Source organism: Patagioenas fasciata, chromosome 1, assembly GCF_037038585.1.
Source record: "Patagioenas fasciata isolate bPatFas1 chromosome 1, bPatFas1.hap1, whole genome shotgun sequence".
NCBI lineage: Eukaryota > Metazoa > Chordata > Aves > Columbiformes > Columbidae > Patagioenas > Patagioenas fasciata.
This window is the reverse complement of record NC_092520.1, coordinates 4,894,353-4,909,921: the sequence shown is the minus strand read 5'-3', so window position 1 is coordinate 4,909,921 and position 15,569 is coordinate 4,894,353. Positions and strand designations below refer to the sequence as shown.

Below are 15,569 nucleotides of genomic sequence, written 5' to 3'. Positions count from 1 at the left end.
ATATGCATATAGTAACAAACCATGAAATTTGGCAAGGATTAGTGGTACATTGTGAACTTAGGTGAACTACAGTCATTTTACACTCATTTTTATACAAAAATACACCTTTTTGTCGAAGGCCACCTACCTCTAGGAGAAGCCTCCTACTCACTGAGAATGTACAGAAGATTTTATGTTTATCGTACCTTTAAACCGAGGTGAGAAAAGTTTAGACCAATGGACTTTGAGCAGGCATAAATTAAACTCAGAAGTTGGCTGTTAAACTGAGAAGGTGGTTATCAAGCTCAGAAGTTGGTTATTTTAAGACCTTGAAACCCAAAATGCCTTAGGCAATTTTACTTTGATTTGCTCCAAAACAATGACAGTGCAGTTCTGTGTGTCAACAAAACCTGGTATAAATGACAGCCCCCTTAAGGCCGCTCTTCAGGGCTAAAAGGAAAAACAGAAAATACCCTTTTTTTTCTTTTTTTTTTCATAGATAGTAATTAGTGCACTTGGCCCCTTTTCAGCTGGTTCCAGTTTAGGGGGATGGAGGCTCCTTAGCAATTCTTGGCTGTTGGTGCTGGTGGTTTTGCCACTCTTGAGAGAAGCAGAGTTCATGCCCTCTCTCCTGGAATTTCTGGCTGAATAATGACTGAGGATTTCATATCCAGATTTTCTAGTTTAGCGCCAGAATTAGGTTATGATTGGACTCAATGATCCTGAGGGTCTCTTCCCACTGTAGTGACTCCGTGTTTCTATTCTATGGTTCTATGAAATACGTATGTTAGGAGTGGTGAAAAGTTGAAATGTGTAAATATGTAACTCAGGCTGCTTCTGGTGTGCCAGTTTTGCAAAAGATCACCCAGTGGCCTTTTCTGTGTGGAACTGTAAATAAAGCAAAAACCTCAACCCTGTGCGTGAATTGGTGTCTGCACCCAGGTAATGATCCCAACTTTTGGGACAATTGCATAACCGTTGTAGTTGTCTGAGTGTCCTGTCATCCATTTGGAGATCAGTCTGTCAGAGGGCTTCTCGGTGCTGGGGTCATTTTCCCCTCTTCTTGAAGGAGACATCTTTGAAAGCCACGATAGGTTTTAATGTGTGCCTAACACAAGCTTGCCTGGAAACGTCAATCCATGTTATTTATATTTTGGTCTTTACATGGGTTAACAATAAATATTAACGTGGGTATTTTGGGGGAAAACTGTGTGGGGTTGACTTGGTTGGGCTTTAGCTGCTGGGCGGGCCAGGCCACAGCCGCCATGTCAGGCCCGCGTTCCCATGGCAACGCGAGCGCCTGACCACAGAGCGCGGCCTCCAAGTGGGAAGAGAGGCCGCTCCTTCGCGGGCGACTCTGTGGTTTCTCTTCCGGGTTGCGTATACGGCGGCCGCGGAGGGCCAAGCGGCGCCATGGCGGCGCACCTGAAGAAGCGGGTGTACGAGGAGTTCACCAAGGTGGTCCAGGTAACGCACTGCGGCCGGGCCGGGCCCCGCAGGGCGGGAGGGGACAGCCCCGAGCTCTGCCGTGCGGCGAGTGAGGCGGAGCTGTGGGAGAAGCCGCCGGCCTAACCCGGGGCCTGGCCCGGGAGCGCTGCCCGCCGCCATGGCGGGGGGATTGGGGCCGGGGCGGCCCGTGAGAGGCTGAGGAGAAGCAGGAGGGGTTGGCCCCGGGTTTAGGGAGAGTGGAGGTGCCTGGAGGTATGGGGGCAGCTTCAGGGTGTGTGCGGGAGGAGGAAAGGGACAGCTCTGCTGGGAGGACAGGCCGAGAGAGTTGGGGTGTTCAACTGGAGAAGAGAAGCTCCGGGGAGACCTTAGTGCGGCCTTTCCGGACTTAAAGGGGCCGAGAAGAAAGATGGGGATGAGCAGGGCCTGTTGTGATAGGACAAGGGGTGATGGTTTTAAACTAAGGGAGAGGAGATTCAGGCCAGACATGAGGAAGAAATTGTTGCCTCTGAGGGTGGTGAGATCCTGTCCCAAGTTGCCCAGAGATGTGGTGGATGAACCATCCCTGGAGACATCCCAGGCCAGGCTGGACGGGGCTCTGAGCAACCTGAGCTTGTGAAGATGTCCCTGCTCATGGCAGGGGTGGCACTGGGGGAGCTGGGAAGGTCACTTCCAAGACAAACTATTCTGTGATTCCGTTCTCTGATACCTGGGGGGAGCTACACTGCCCTTGGGGGGTGAACGTGACTCCCCCAGCCTGGGATGGAGTCACGGCTGTGAGTTTCTGGGCTTTGGGGAGATGCTGCAGGGTGGGGGTTGTGGGAGAGGCTGTGTTTGCCCTGGATTGGTTCTATGAGTTTGGAAGGGGCAGGATTTCCCTCAGGCTGGGCTGAGGAGAAACAGAAGACCACATCTGGAATATTGTGTCCAGTTGTGGTCCCTCAGTTCCAGAAGGACAGGGAACTGCTGGAGAGAGTCCAGCGCAGGGCAACAAAGATGCTGAAGGGAGTGGAGCATCTCCCGTGTGAGGAAAGGCTGAGGGAGCTGGGGCTCTGGAGCTGGAGAAGAGGAGACTGAGGGGTGACCTCATTCATGTTTACAGATATATAAAGGGTGAGTGTCAGGAGAATGGAGCCAGGCTCTTCTTGGTGACAACCAATGATAGGACAAGGGGTAATGGATTCAAACTGGAACATAGGAGGTTCCACTTAAATATGAGAAGAAACTTCTTCATGGTGAGGGTGTCAGAGCCTGGCCCAGGCTGCCCAGGGAGGTTGTGGAGTCTCCTTCTCTGCAGACATTCAAACCCGCCTGGACGCCTTCCTGTGGAACCTCAGCTGGGTGTTCCTGCTCTGGCGGGGGGATTGCGCTGGATGAGCTTTCCAGGTCCCTTCCTATCCCTGGCATTCTGGGATTCTGTGAAGAAACCTTTCACATTGAAGATGCTGAGAGCCTGTCCCAAGTTGGCCAGAGAGGTGGTAGATGCCCCATCCCTGGAGACATCCCAGGCCAGGCTGGACGGGACTCTGAGCGACCTGATCTGGGTGAACATGTCCCTGCTCATGGCAGGGGTTGGACTTTGGGTTTGGTTCCATCCTGAACTGTCCTGTGATTCTGTTCTGTGAACATGGCTTCCCCAGCCTGGGATGGTGTCATGGCTGTGGGTTTCTGGGCTTGGGGTGGGGGAGAAGCTGTGTTTGCCATCGGTTGGTTCTCCGAGTTTAAATGGGGCAGGATTTCCCTCAGGCTGGGCTGAGGAGAAACGATATTTCCCAGGGACAGGGGCTGCATGGGCAGGGTGAGAGCTGCCCCAGGGGCTGGGGATGTGTTCCTTCCCAAGACAGCTGACTGAGAAGGGCGCCGGAGCTTCCTCAGGTTCAGTACTGAGACAGCATTCACTCTGGGAAGGAGCAGGTCAGGATTTGTTCCGTGTTTGTGAATCGCGTCTCCCTGTCCGCAGCAGCAGCATGAGGACCTGTCTGCGAAGAAGCTGCGGCTGACCAAGCCCAGCAAGTCAGCGGCGCTCCACGTCGACCTGTGCAAAGCCACCTCACCCGCAGATGCTTTGCAGTACCTGCTCCAATTCACCAGGAAGCCCGTGGAAGTGGAGAGTGTTGAAGGTGTTGTCAGGATCCTGCTGGAGCATTATTACAAGGTGGAGAAGCTGGGAGCCAGCTGTGCTTCCAAAATCATCCTTTGGGTTTTGTTTTCTTGGGATTGGATGTGGAATAGAGAGTCACAGGCTCATCCTGGTCCACAGAAGTCATATGTGCTTTGTAGTATCCAGATATTGATCCTTCACTTGATAAAGCAAATCTTATTGCAGCTGACAAAGCTGCACTGTAGACGGAAACATTTCTCATAAATGTCCTTGTGCTTTTCTGTCTGTCTTCTTACAATTGAGTCTGGTTTGCTCTGAGCTTACACTAAAACTCTAAGCTTCATTTTATCTATTTCTGTATCTGTTTCTGTATTTCTTTGGCTTATGTGTTGAGACTGTTTGACTTTTTTTTTGATGGGAACTTCTTTTCATTGTTGGGCTAGTCCCCACTCAAAGGAGCCTACCACTTGAACCTTATTTCTTCATCTATAAGGAAAACTGTGGTTTCTGATAAAATAACGCAGGTTATTTGTGTTTGAAGTTTTTGTGGCCTGTTTTGAAAGAGAGACTCTTAAATCTAGAGGCAAGGTCACATTTTTCAAGTGCACAGGCTGTTACGAAACCAGCTTTTAAAATCAGTGGAGTCCTACAGCTGTCGTTGTTTTGCTTAAGGACAGAATTTTCTGCAGAACTGGTTTCTTAGTATCTGTAGAAAACACGTGCTTGAACTGGTCTTTTAGAAACCCACCCCTGAAAGCTGTAACCGCGGTGGAAGTTGTACAGTGATGTGTTTGTTTGTAGTGCGTTTATTCTTTTGTTTAAGGTGGTGCTGCAGCCTCCTGCTCCTCTATTCCATTGTATTATGATAGGACAGTTCCCGAACAGTCCTGGTGACCTCTGAAATGGATCAGAAAAAATTTATAGCCTTTTATTTTTCCTCCATTTTTCACCCATAGTTCTCATGCTGGCAGTTGAATCAACACAGCTGACCAAGGGGGCTGGCAGGGGGTACCTGCAGATTAAAAGGATACATTTCTCTAATTTCCTACTCGCAAACCATTAGGAGGATAGAGAAAATGCCCTTTGGTGTGGGTGGCTGCTCTTAACTCGTTAAGGATAATGCTGCAGACGTTATTCATAAGGAATTTTGAAATGCCTTTATAAGTGTGTTTTGAAATCACCGATTTCATCTGTACTCGTGGAGGGGGTTGTTCTTTTATTAAAAAAAAGTGAGTAGTGAATAACCACCAAATGTGTTACACTGTTGGAATCTGCACATCGTACCACCAATGTAAGTAATCCTGTGACTGTAACAATTTTTAAAGCACATAATTTTGACCCTGAAAAGAGAAAATGCTTCTCAGCTCAGCTGAGAAAGAGATTACTCCTGCAGGTATCACATTTGTCAGCTGGGGGGTGTGTGTGACACTGAAGTCCCTCCTAAACACTGTTGAAAGATGTAGAAGTTGTAAATGTAATATTACTGCACCTGTTGAAAGGTATAACATTCATAATTGTGATATTACTGCACCTCTGTGTTCAACATTGCACAATTGCTTGGTATGAGTATGAAATCCAGAGTTCTTTTTGGTTTTCTGCCCTGTATTGGGTACCTTTGGCAATGTGATGAAAGACAAAGCTTCCAGTTATGACCAGAAGTCTTGTGTACAGAAGTCTGTAGAAGACTCACAATAATAAGTCTTAGAAACCCATAAACTTTTAAAATTAGATTAAATGCATGGTAATTTGTGAAGTTTGTATATGTAGTTATCATCTGTGACAGCTGTTGCTTAAATGAGCAGATATGGGGGAAGCGGGGGTGCATGTTTGGTTTGGGTTTTGTTTCACCTTGCTGTGTTTGGTTTCTTTCTTTTTTGCTATCAAATTGGCAGGATTGCTTCCCACCATTAAGAAAAATGGTTGTTTCTGTAGCCCCCAGACCTTGCTGCTTAGCAGAGGTCAAGAGACCATCAGCTTCAGTTCATCTTCTAAAATTCTCCTATTTGTTCATTAAAAACTTGCGAAGATATTAAGATAATCAGCAGTGAATTTTCCAGCATCTTGGTTATTTCAGCTTTGATTTTTTTTAAACGATATGGAGGTTGTTTTGAGGAATTATGAGTAAAAGAATAATTTTGAAATGTACTGGAAGCTGCCACTTAAACATTCTGTTATGGTTAATTTTCTGTAGGTTGTGCCATGGAGGAGGAAATAGCCTGACAGTAAAATTCAGACCCTTATTATATGGGATTATATGTGCGTCCTGCTTGTGTGTAGTGTTATTTACTCTTCAAACTGGAAAATAAATGAGGGTGTCTGTGTTTCCTTCCAGGAGAACGATGCCTCTGTGAGACTGAAGATTGCTTCCTTGCTGGGCCTATTATCAAAGACTGCAGGATTTTCCCCCGACTGCATCATGGACGATGCCATTAACACGCTTCAAAATGAGAGTAAGTCTTGCTTGTCGGGTGGTGCTTGAGAGCAAGGCAGATTCGTGTCGTTTTTAAGCATTTAGGACGGCGGCAAGGCCTGTACATCAGAATTGTATAACTGCAGCTCTGTTGATCAGAGTATTTATTTTCTGCTTTTGTGAATGGTGACAAATACAATGTTCTGACACAGAGAAAAATGTTCCTCAGACCTGCCTGCTATATACCTGTGTTTTAAGGGAGCACAAAGTTTGCTTTTGCATCTTCATCTGAGAACTCTTGCTTCTGAAGTGCTCAGTTTTGGACAGTGTTGCTTAAAGCAGAACCTCTGGAGTATTTTTCTTACTGTGCTGTGGGTCAGCTCATCACAACTAATGCAAGAAGGTGATGGTTTCTTAGCATTGGCTTTGTAATAGACAGGAAAGTGTAGGCTGTTCTGTTTGTGGATTCAATTAAGTCAATTTTGATTTTGTATTTTATATTCATGGTTTGTATATGTTTTACGTGATGCAGTTTGATTCTGTTTTAATGTCACTTTAAAAAATAGTTTGACTTGGAAGGGACCTTCAAAGCTCATCCAGTGCCACCCCTGCCATGAGCAGGGACATCTTCAGCAGCTCAGGTTGCTCAGAGCCCCGTCCAGCCTGGCTTGGGATGTCTCCAGGGATGGTTCATCCACCACCTCTCTGGCCAACCTGGGCCAGGCTCTCACCACTGTCATGAGGGAAAATTTCTTCCTTCTATCTAATCTAGATCTCCCCTCTGTCAGCTTGGAACTATTGCCCCTTGTCCTGTCTGTACAGGCCTTGATTAAAAGGCGCTCTCAGTCTTTCTTATAAGCCTCCTTTACTAGAAGGTTTCCCTGGAGCTTTCTCTTCTGCAGCTGAACACCCCAGCTCTCTCAGCCTGTCCTCCCACCAGAGCTGTTCCAACCTCGCATCATTCCTGTGGCTCCTCTGGCCCCTTTCCAGCAGGTCCATGTGTGTCCTGTGCTGAGGACCCAGAGCTGGACCGGCACTGCAGGGGGGTCTCACCAGAGCGGAGCAGAGGGGCAGAATCCCCTCCCTCCACCTGCTGCTCACGCTGCTGGGGATGCAGCCCAGGACACGGGTGGATTTCTGGGCTGCAAGCACACGTTGCCGGCTCATGGCCAATCTTTCACCCCCCAGCACCCCAGGTCCTTCTCCACAGGGCTGTTCTCCATCCCTCCATCCCCAGCCTGGATTGATACCGGGGGTTGCCCTGACCCAGGTGCAGGTCCTTGCGTCTGGCCTTGTTGAACCTCATGAAGTTCACATGGGCCCACTTCTTAAGCTCGTGCGGGTCCCTCTGGATGGGATCCATCCCTCAGGTGTGTCACCTGCACCACTCGGCTTGGGGTCATCTGCAAACTTTTTGAGGGTGCACTCGATCCCACTGTCTATGTCATTGATGAAGATATTAAATAGTATTTGTTCCAGTATGGACTCCTGAGGGACACCACTCATTACTGGTTTCCCCTTGGACGCTGAGCCATTGACTGTAACTCTTTGGGTGTGGCCCTCCAGCCAATTCCTTACCCACCGAACAGTCCGTCCATCAAACCCATCTCTCTCCGACTTGGAGATGAGAGTCTTACTGTGATCCAGGTGAACAGTGGGTTAAACACGAGTGAGCAGTGACAGCTCACTGCGTACCGGGCTGTATTGACAGGAGTGTAGCCAGGGGTCAAGGGAAAACGTTACTCCTCTTTACTCAACACTGGTTGGACTACATCTGGAATGCTCTGTCTGATATTTGGGCTGGTAGGGTTGAGGTGAGTTCAGCAGAGGAGCACTGAGGTGGTCAGGGTCTGGAGGATATCATGGACCAGAAGAAGCTGAGGGAGCTGGGCTTGTTCTGGCCTTGGAAGGTCCTCCTGGAACTTTCTCCTTTCAACAATCTGTGATTCTGAGCTGCGGAGGAGCTCAGTGAAGAGGGACGTAACCTTTCACTATTTTGTTTTGCAGAGTCTCACCAGGTCCTTGCTCAGCTGCTGGACACCCTGTTGGTGATCGGCACTAAACTCACGGAGAATCCATCGGTCAGGATGAGGCTGGTTGAGGTTGCCTGCAAGGTAAAGCAGGAAACTTTTGTCACTGTTGTAGGAAAAAATATGCAGTTAGTGCTTAAATTATTTTACTTTTTCTTAACAAATTGTTACAGTATTAACATTTTTTAACTGCTAGGAAACTTAGCATGATTAGTTGTTTCAAAAGCGTGAAAGAAGGGTAAGAATGCAGTTACATCTCCTGTTCTGTTCCGTAGCACCTGACAGATTCTTCCCATGGTGTAAGAAATAAGTGTCTTCAGTTAATTGGCTGTCTTGGACCAGTGGAAAAAGGTGTTGCAAAAGAAGCTGAAAGCCAAGCTGCCAAAGATGTCCAGAAGATCATAGGAGATCATTTTAATGACCAGGACCCTCGCGTTAGGACTGCAGCTATAAAAGCCATGGTAAGTGGTGGTGGTTCTAGTCACTAGTATTCCAACAGGCAATAAAAAGCTGTTTGTGACAGGAAACCTGTGCGATAAGTCCAGAAAGAGTTTTGCTTCCTTTTTAAACAACATTTATGGTTTGCCCCGTGTTTGCGCCCATTAGCATTCTCTGTTTATGAGAGTTACTGGGTTTCATGTGGGGACCCTTCAGATATTTGTAGCTTTGCAGAAATGCAAGCAAGGATTGAGAATTTTGCTTAATGTGAGTTGCCTGGGAGTAAGTACATGAGTATACAGAAGTTTCTCTCTTACCTTTGAAGTTTAAAAACAGTGTCCCATGGTCAAAAAGAGTATTTGAATTAAGGGTATTTGAATTAATGGTACTAAATTCCAAAGAAAGAAACAGGATGTGTTTGAGATCGGATGATGCTGGAGTCTGTCTGGGATCTCCCTCTGCTGGAGGCTGCGCTCATGTTCATTTTCATTCCTTTCTGATTTTTGTGGGTACAACTTGTTTCTAAAGTTGCTTGAGTGACTTTTACAATGGCGTTCAGCCAAATCCATAGCAAGATTTATGGCCTCCAATTTATAATTACAGCACAAAACTAACTGTCTGTTGTTTGAAGCACAGAAACATCCTGAATGAATTCAGGGTCAGTAACCACTTTGAGTTGTTGATCATAGTTTTCATTGCTACTATACTTGTGTTTTTTCTTTAATATCATCACTGACTTGTTATAGCTTGAAGAAGTGGATGTAGAAAAGCAACAGCTTCTTGTTGACCTATTAAATTATCCCTTTGTTTATAAGTCAGAGTCATGATACCACCTTATTCTACATAGAAACAATGTTTAGTAATTTTTTCGCTATTCCTCTGATTTGGTAACTGAAAGATTTACAGGGCCTGAAAATCCATTGGCAATGCTGCTTCTGGGTCCGTGTTTGAGGAATGGTGGTAAACTGATTATTTTGAAGATTCCTAATTCTGTCAGTTGGAGTTGAATATGGCCAAGGCTCAACAGCTGTTGGAAGGTTGGGAGAATAGACGGTGTATTTATAGAAGTTGTGTTTTCCTAATCCAAAGTATGGATAACTGTGGAGTTTAAAAAAATTATACTGAAATCCAGATTATTATTTAAAATATGGCCAGGATAATGAAATATTTTAATTATAGCAGCAGTCAAGAAATGCAAGCAACTATGTTTATGTAAAGCAGAAAAAACTACAGTGAAAACTTAGTCTGTGTCACTTAAACGTATAGTTACACCTTTTTGTGCCATTTTTTGTAGCTGCAGCTTCATGAAAGAGGATTAAAATTACAGCAGGCTATTTACAATCAGGTAAAACCTTGTATTAATTTGTATTTATTTCATACATGTTTGCATATCTTGCTTTTTAGATTCCATGACAATGGAAGGAGGGCACTGAGCAGAAGTGGAATATTTGGCACTTAGGTTGCACTATAGCAGTTGAAATAAAAATCTATTTTGCATCTCATTGTGCTTAAATGCACTAAAGCGTGTGCTTTAATTGGAATATCTTGTTTATTGGGGGAGATGGTCACGAGAAGGGCAGGCCAGTAATTATTGCTATAATCTGGCAGTCTCGGAGTTTAAACCCTTCTTTGTTGGAGAGTACCTGTGAAGCGTGTATTTGTTATGACAAGGTTGCATACCTGCAGCTGATATCAAATTAATTCTACTCCAAATTTCTATTTCCATCTTCCTGCATGGCACGGGCAGTTCTGGAGTTTTACAACACGTGCCTAATTGACTTTCTTAGGACTAGTCTGATCAAACCTGGAAATAGTAGGGAGTAGAAGGCTGAATTTTTTAATCTGTCCTGACTGATTTATGGTGAGGATCCTAAATCTGCTGTGGGAGGTGAACGACAGCTCAAATGGAGATATTTTGGGTATATTGGGCTGTGAATCTTCTTTCAGGCCTGCAAGCTGTTGGCAGATGATTACGAGCAAGTGCGCAGCGCTGCCGTTCAGCTGATTTGGGTCCTCAGTCAGCTTTACCCTGAAAGGTATGTACTGTATAGTAACCATCCTAATCCTGAGGGGTTTGTGCTGATAAGTCACAGGAGCAGCTGTTAAAAAACCAACGTGTACAAATTGCCGATACCTGATAAGAATTCACTGATCGGAATGAAGTTTCAGTTCTTGGTACATGTTGCACAGCCATAGGAATTCAGCATGGCTTGTTCGTGCCCAATGCCATCCAACCCGACATCAGATCCATGTACTGATTTTTGTTTCTGTGTGTTAGCATCGTCCCGATTCCTTCTTCTAACGAGGAAATTCGCTTGGTTGATGATGCGTTTGGAAAAATTTGTCATATGGTCAGCGATGGTTCCTGGGTTGTTAGAGTACAAGCTGCCAAGTTATTGGTAAGTTGCTTTCTTTACTATGTGAAAATAGTTCATCTTGTATTACTTGATTTTTCACATATATTTGAAGAGAAATGAGAGGACAGAGTCTCCCACAGCATCCTTATAGCTAAACTGAAGGAGTGCGGTCTGGACGATCGGGTAGTGAGGTGGACTGTGAACTGGCTGAAGGGAAGAAGCCAGAGTCGTGGTCAGTGGGGCAGAGTCCAGTTGAGGCCTGGATCCAGTGCAGAGCCTCAGGGGGCAGTGCTGGGCCGGGATTATTCAATATATTTATCAACGATTTGGATGAGGGAATAGAGTGACTGTCAGCAAGTTTGCTGGGGACACCAAGCTGGGAGGAGTGGCTGACACGCCAGAGGCTGTGCTGCCATCAGAGACCTGGACAGGCTGGAGAGTTGGGCGGGGAGAAATTGAATGAACTAGAACAAGGGCAAGTGTAGAGTCTTGGATCTGGGCAGGAACAACCCCAGGTTACAGTAGAAATTGGGGAATGACCTATTAGAGAGCAGTGTAGGGGAAAGGGACCTGGGGGTCCTAGGGACAGCAGGATGAGCATGAGCCAGCACTGGGCCCTTGTGGCCAGGAAGGCCAATGGTACCTGGGGTGGGTTAGAAGGGGGTGGTCAGTAGGTCAGAGAGGTTCTCCTGCCCCTCTACTCTGCCCTGGGGAGACCACCCCTGGAATATTGTGTCCAGTTGAGGCTCTTCAGTTCCAGAAGGACAGGGAACTGCTGGAGAGAGTCCAGCGCAGGGCAACAAAGATGCTGAAGGGAGTGGAGCATCTCCCGTGTGAGGAAAGGCTGAGGGAGCTGGGGCTCTGGAGCTTGGAGAAGAGGAGACTGAGGGGTGACCTCATTTATGTTTACAGATATAGAAAGGGTGAGTGTCAGGAGGATGGAGCCAGGCTCTTCTCAGTGACTACCAGTGAGAGGACAAGGGGCAATGGGTACAAACTGGAACACAAGGGGTTCCACTTAAATATGAGAAGAAACTTCTTCATGGTGGGGGTGGCAGAGCCTGGCCCAGGCTGCCCAGGGAGGTTGTGGAGTCTCCTTCTCTGCAGACATTCAAACCCGCCTGGACACCTTCCTGTGGAACCTCAGCTGGGTGTTCCTGCTCCGGCACGGGGATTGCCCTGGATGAGCTCTCCAGGTCCCTTCCAATCCCTGACATTCTGGGATTCTGTGATGTTTAAAAACAATACAGGTAAAATTCTAGCAATATTCTGAGAAGAAATAAATGAGGGAGGTTGAGGAAACCCAAAAGTTTCTTGGCCAAGCTATGCAGAGATTCTTGAGAGTCAGGGGCTGGGTATCCAAGAAGAAAACAAGTACTTGTAATTCCACTGCATTTACACCAGCTGAACTCGGGAAAGACCATATTCACCTCAGTGTGAAAATAAGATATTCTGACTGTCTTAAGTTAGACTTTTGACTCTGATATACAGTAGTGTCAAGCATTGGGTAAAGCTATTTGAGTGTATAACATTGGACACCATCTTGGGATAAATCGGGAAATTATATGGTGTAATTTAGAATAATCGTGCTTCTTCCTTTTGATTTTTTTTTTTCTTTAGGGTTCCATGCAACAAGTGAGCTCCCATTTCTTAGAGCAGACCCTTGACAAGAAGCTCATGTCAGACCTGAGGGTACGTCAATATTTGGGGTTGTTTTTACTGTGTGTAGCGTACTAAAATTGCACAACAGGTATGTCAACATTGAATGTGTTTACCATGTCCTTGCCTCGGGGCTGCTGAGAGTTAATTGGTGATGACACGTTTTCTTTTTGATTAAAGTCAATGAAGCAATTGCTAGTTTTATATTTCATTAGCTGAGCATGTAATAAACAGCTCAAGGCTATTGAGGTTTCGCAGTTGAGAGGTAAATGTTTGTGTTCTGGCAGTCTTTTGGCTAAAAGCTTTATTTATTGTGTGTGGGAAGGTGGCGTCTTAGTTTTAGGAGCAAATTTATGGAAAATTTCTGCAAGATCCAACCAGGAAACGCAGACATTTCAAGAGACACGAGTAGCTAAAGGCTGGGGCTCCTCAGCCCTATGAGCAAAATGTTGCAGTAAAATTCCTTCCTTAAGCAGCTTGCTTCAGGTATTATGTTCAGTTTTATTGTCTGAGAATATGTTAATTAAAATATATCGGTTATTATCCTTTCCCAACATCAGAAGTGCAAAAGAGTTACTGGCAATTGGAAGTATTCATAAAAGAGAAGGCAGTATATGCTTTCCTTAGCATTTACCTGTCTCTGCCAGTGTCTAAACCTCTAGGTACTTCTATTTTAAAATCCGATAAAGCTATTTAAGCGTTTATTCAATAATCTTTAAGGTTTAGTGTGGTCGTAAATGATAAACTTGTTTGGACAGAGGAAGCGCACGGCACATGAACGAGCCAAGGAACTCTACAGCTCTGGGGAGTTTTCAAGTGGCAGAAAGTGGGGAGATGATGCTCCCAAAGAAGAAATCGATACGGGTGCTGTGAACCTGATTGAATCGGGAGCTTGTGGGGCTTTCGTTCATGGCCTGGAAGATGAGATGTATGGTAAGTGTTAACTTATTGTGGAGTGACTAAAGGAGGAGATGTGTGCTGGCTGATAAGCTTTGTTTTTGGGGAGGTTGTTTTTGATCAAAAAAGATCATTTACCTGTTGTGTGTGGTGTTTGGGGTTTATATATATATATATGTATGTATGTATTTTTTTTTTAATGTTTTTTGATTTTGTGTTTTAAATGAATCATGGATTTCTCTATGTGGGTTTTCATTCTGTTGTGATCTCTGATACGGCATTTGTTTCAAAAACCACAGAATCCCAGAATGTCAGGGATTGGAAGGGACCTGGAAAGCTCATCCAGTGCAATCCCCCCATGGAGCAGGAACACCCAGCTGAGGTTCCACAGGAAGGTGTCCAGGCGGGTTTGAATGTCTGCAGAGAAGGAGACTCCACAACCTCCCTGGGCAGCCTGGGCCAGGCTCTGCCACCCTCACCAGGAAGAAGTTTCTTCTCATATTGAAGTGGAACCTCTTGTGTTCCAGTTTGAACCCATTACCCCTTGTCCTATCATTGTTTGTCACTGAGAAGAGCCTGGCTCCATCCTCCTGACACTCACCCTTTCTATATCTGTAAACATGAATGAGGTCACCCCTCAGTCTCCTCTTCCCCAGGCTCCAGAGCCCCAGCTCCCTCAGCCTTTCCTCACACGGGAGATGCTCCACTCCCTTCAGCATCTTTGTTGCCCTGCGCTGGACTCTCTGCAGCAGTTCCCTGTCCTTCTGGAACTGAGGGGCCACAACTGGACACAATATTCCAGGTGTGGTCTCCCCAGGGCAGAGTAGAGGGGCAGGAGAACCTCTCTGACCTACTGACCACCCCCTTCTCATCCACCCCAGGTACCATTGGCCTTCCTGGCCACAAGGGCCCAGTGCTGGCTCATGCTCACCCTGCTGTCCCCAGGACCCCCAGGTCCCTTTCCCCTACACTGCTCTCTAATAGGTCGTTCCCCAGCTTATACTGGAACCTGGGGTTGTTCCTGCCCAGATCCAAGACTCTACACTTGCCCTTGTTCTATTTCATTCAATTTCTCCCCGCCCAACTCTCCAGCCTGTCCAGGTCTCTGATGGCAGCACAGCCTCTGGCGTGTCAGCCACTCCTCCCAGCTTGGTGTCCCCAGCAAACTTGCTGACAGTCACTCTATTCCCTCATCCAAGTCATTGATGAATATATTGAATAATCCCGGCCCCAGCACTGCCCCCTGAGGCTCTGCACTGGATCCAGGCCTCAACTGGACTCTGCCCCATTGACCACGACTCTCTGGCTTCTTCCTTTCAGCCAGTTCACAGTCCACCTCACTACCCGATCGTCCAGTCCGAACTTCCTGTGTAACTGTGTAAAGTTCTACAGTGTTGCACAGAATTTTTGGATGGACATGTTCCATTGAGTAGCCAAAACCAACTAGTTTCCTATAAGCAGTAAATTTTTAATACCTGGTAAGAAGTGGTAGCTTATGTTATGCAGAAACTAATTTGTTCTATTATTTCTTATTGACTTAAATTTAAAAATTGCAAGTGGCTCTAAATTGGTGACATTAGTTGCTGCTGTTTGAAATTAGTGTTTTCTCTGCAGGAAGGAAAAGCGAAATTTATAGCATTTGTTGTTTAAAACATGGCACTACAAGGAACCTGTGCCCACCGAGTCCAGTGATCGTTCATTTTATAAACAGCTTCCATCCTAACAAAGGTTAGAACTCATGGAGGCAAACTCATGTATTTTTCAACATATTTCAGCATCCAACAGCTACAACAAACAGAACTTTTTTCCTTCTGATTTCCAACCCAATTTTATCCGTAGTCAGTTTATATGCATTTGATTCTTATCCAGTGGTGGGTTTCCGATTAAATAGTTGTTGCTTCTCTCAGGACTGGTTTCCTGAATTGCTTTGGTTTTGCGAGAGGCTAAAGAGGTTCAGCTCCTTTTAGGGGTTATTCTTGAATATTAGTGACAGGTTCTGTATCTTTTCAGGTACTTAAATTTCAGGTGAGGTCTTGCTTACACCTCTAGCAATGGGGTGTATTAGAAGGGGGGTGGTCAGTAGGTCAGAGAGGTTCTCCTGCCGCTCTACTCTACCCTGGGGAGACCACACCTGGAATATTGTGTCCAGTTGTGGCCCCTCAGTTCCAGAAGGACAGGGAACTGCTGGAGAGAGTCCAGCGCAGGGCAACAAAGATGCTGAAGGGAGTGGAGCATCTCCCGTGTGAGGAAAG

At 46.1% G+C, this 15,569-nt stretch overlaps 1 protein-coding gene across 3 annotated transcripts in view; it reads left to right on the top strand.

The window, feature by feature from the left end:
- Window positions 1-1,339: 1,339 nt before the first annotated feature.
- The window catches only part of INTS4 (integrator complex subunit 4), a 46,058-nt gene continuing 31,828 nt past the window's right edge, over window positions 1,340-15,569 (top strand). For 2 of the 3 annotated variants that reach the window (XR_011741881.1, XM_065833327.2), the window contains exons 1-10: window positions 1,340-1,446; window positions 3,386-3,580; window positions 5,859-5,976; window positions 7,944-8,050; window positions 8,242-8,427; window positions 9,699-9,749; window positions 10,352-10,440; window positions 10,683-10,803; window positions 12,382-12,453; window positions 13,179-13,353. Coding sequence is in view for 2 of the 3 variants with exons in the window: in XM_065833327.2 (XP_065689399.2) it covers window positions 1,393-1,446; window positions 3,386-3,580; window positions 5,859-5,976; window positions 7,944-8,050; window positions 8,242-8,427; window positions 9,699-9,749; window positions 10,352-10,440; window positions 10,683-10,803; window positions 12,382-12,453; window positions 13,179-13,353 (1,168 nt within the window). In the remaining variant the exon portion in view is untranslated. The remainder of the gene's footprint in view (window positions 1,447-3,385; window positions 3,581-5,858; window positions 5,977-7,943; window positions 8,051-8,241; window positions 8,428-9,698; window positions 9,750-10,351; window positions 10,441-10,682; window positions 10,804-12,381; window positions 12,454-13,178; window positions 13,354-15,569) is intronic. The other variant, XM_065833335.2, reaches the window with a different exon arrangement.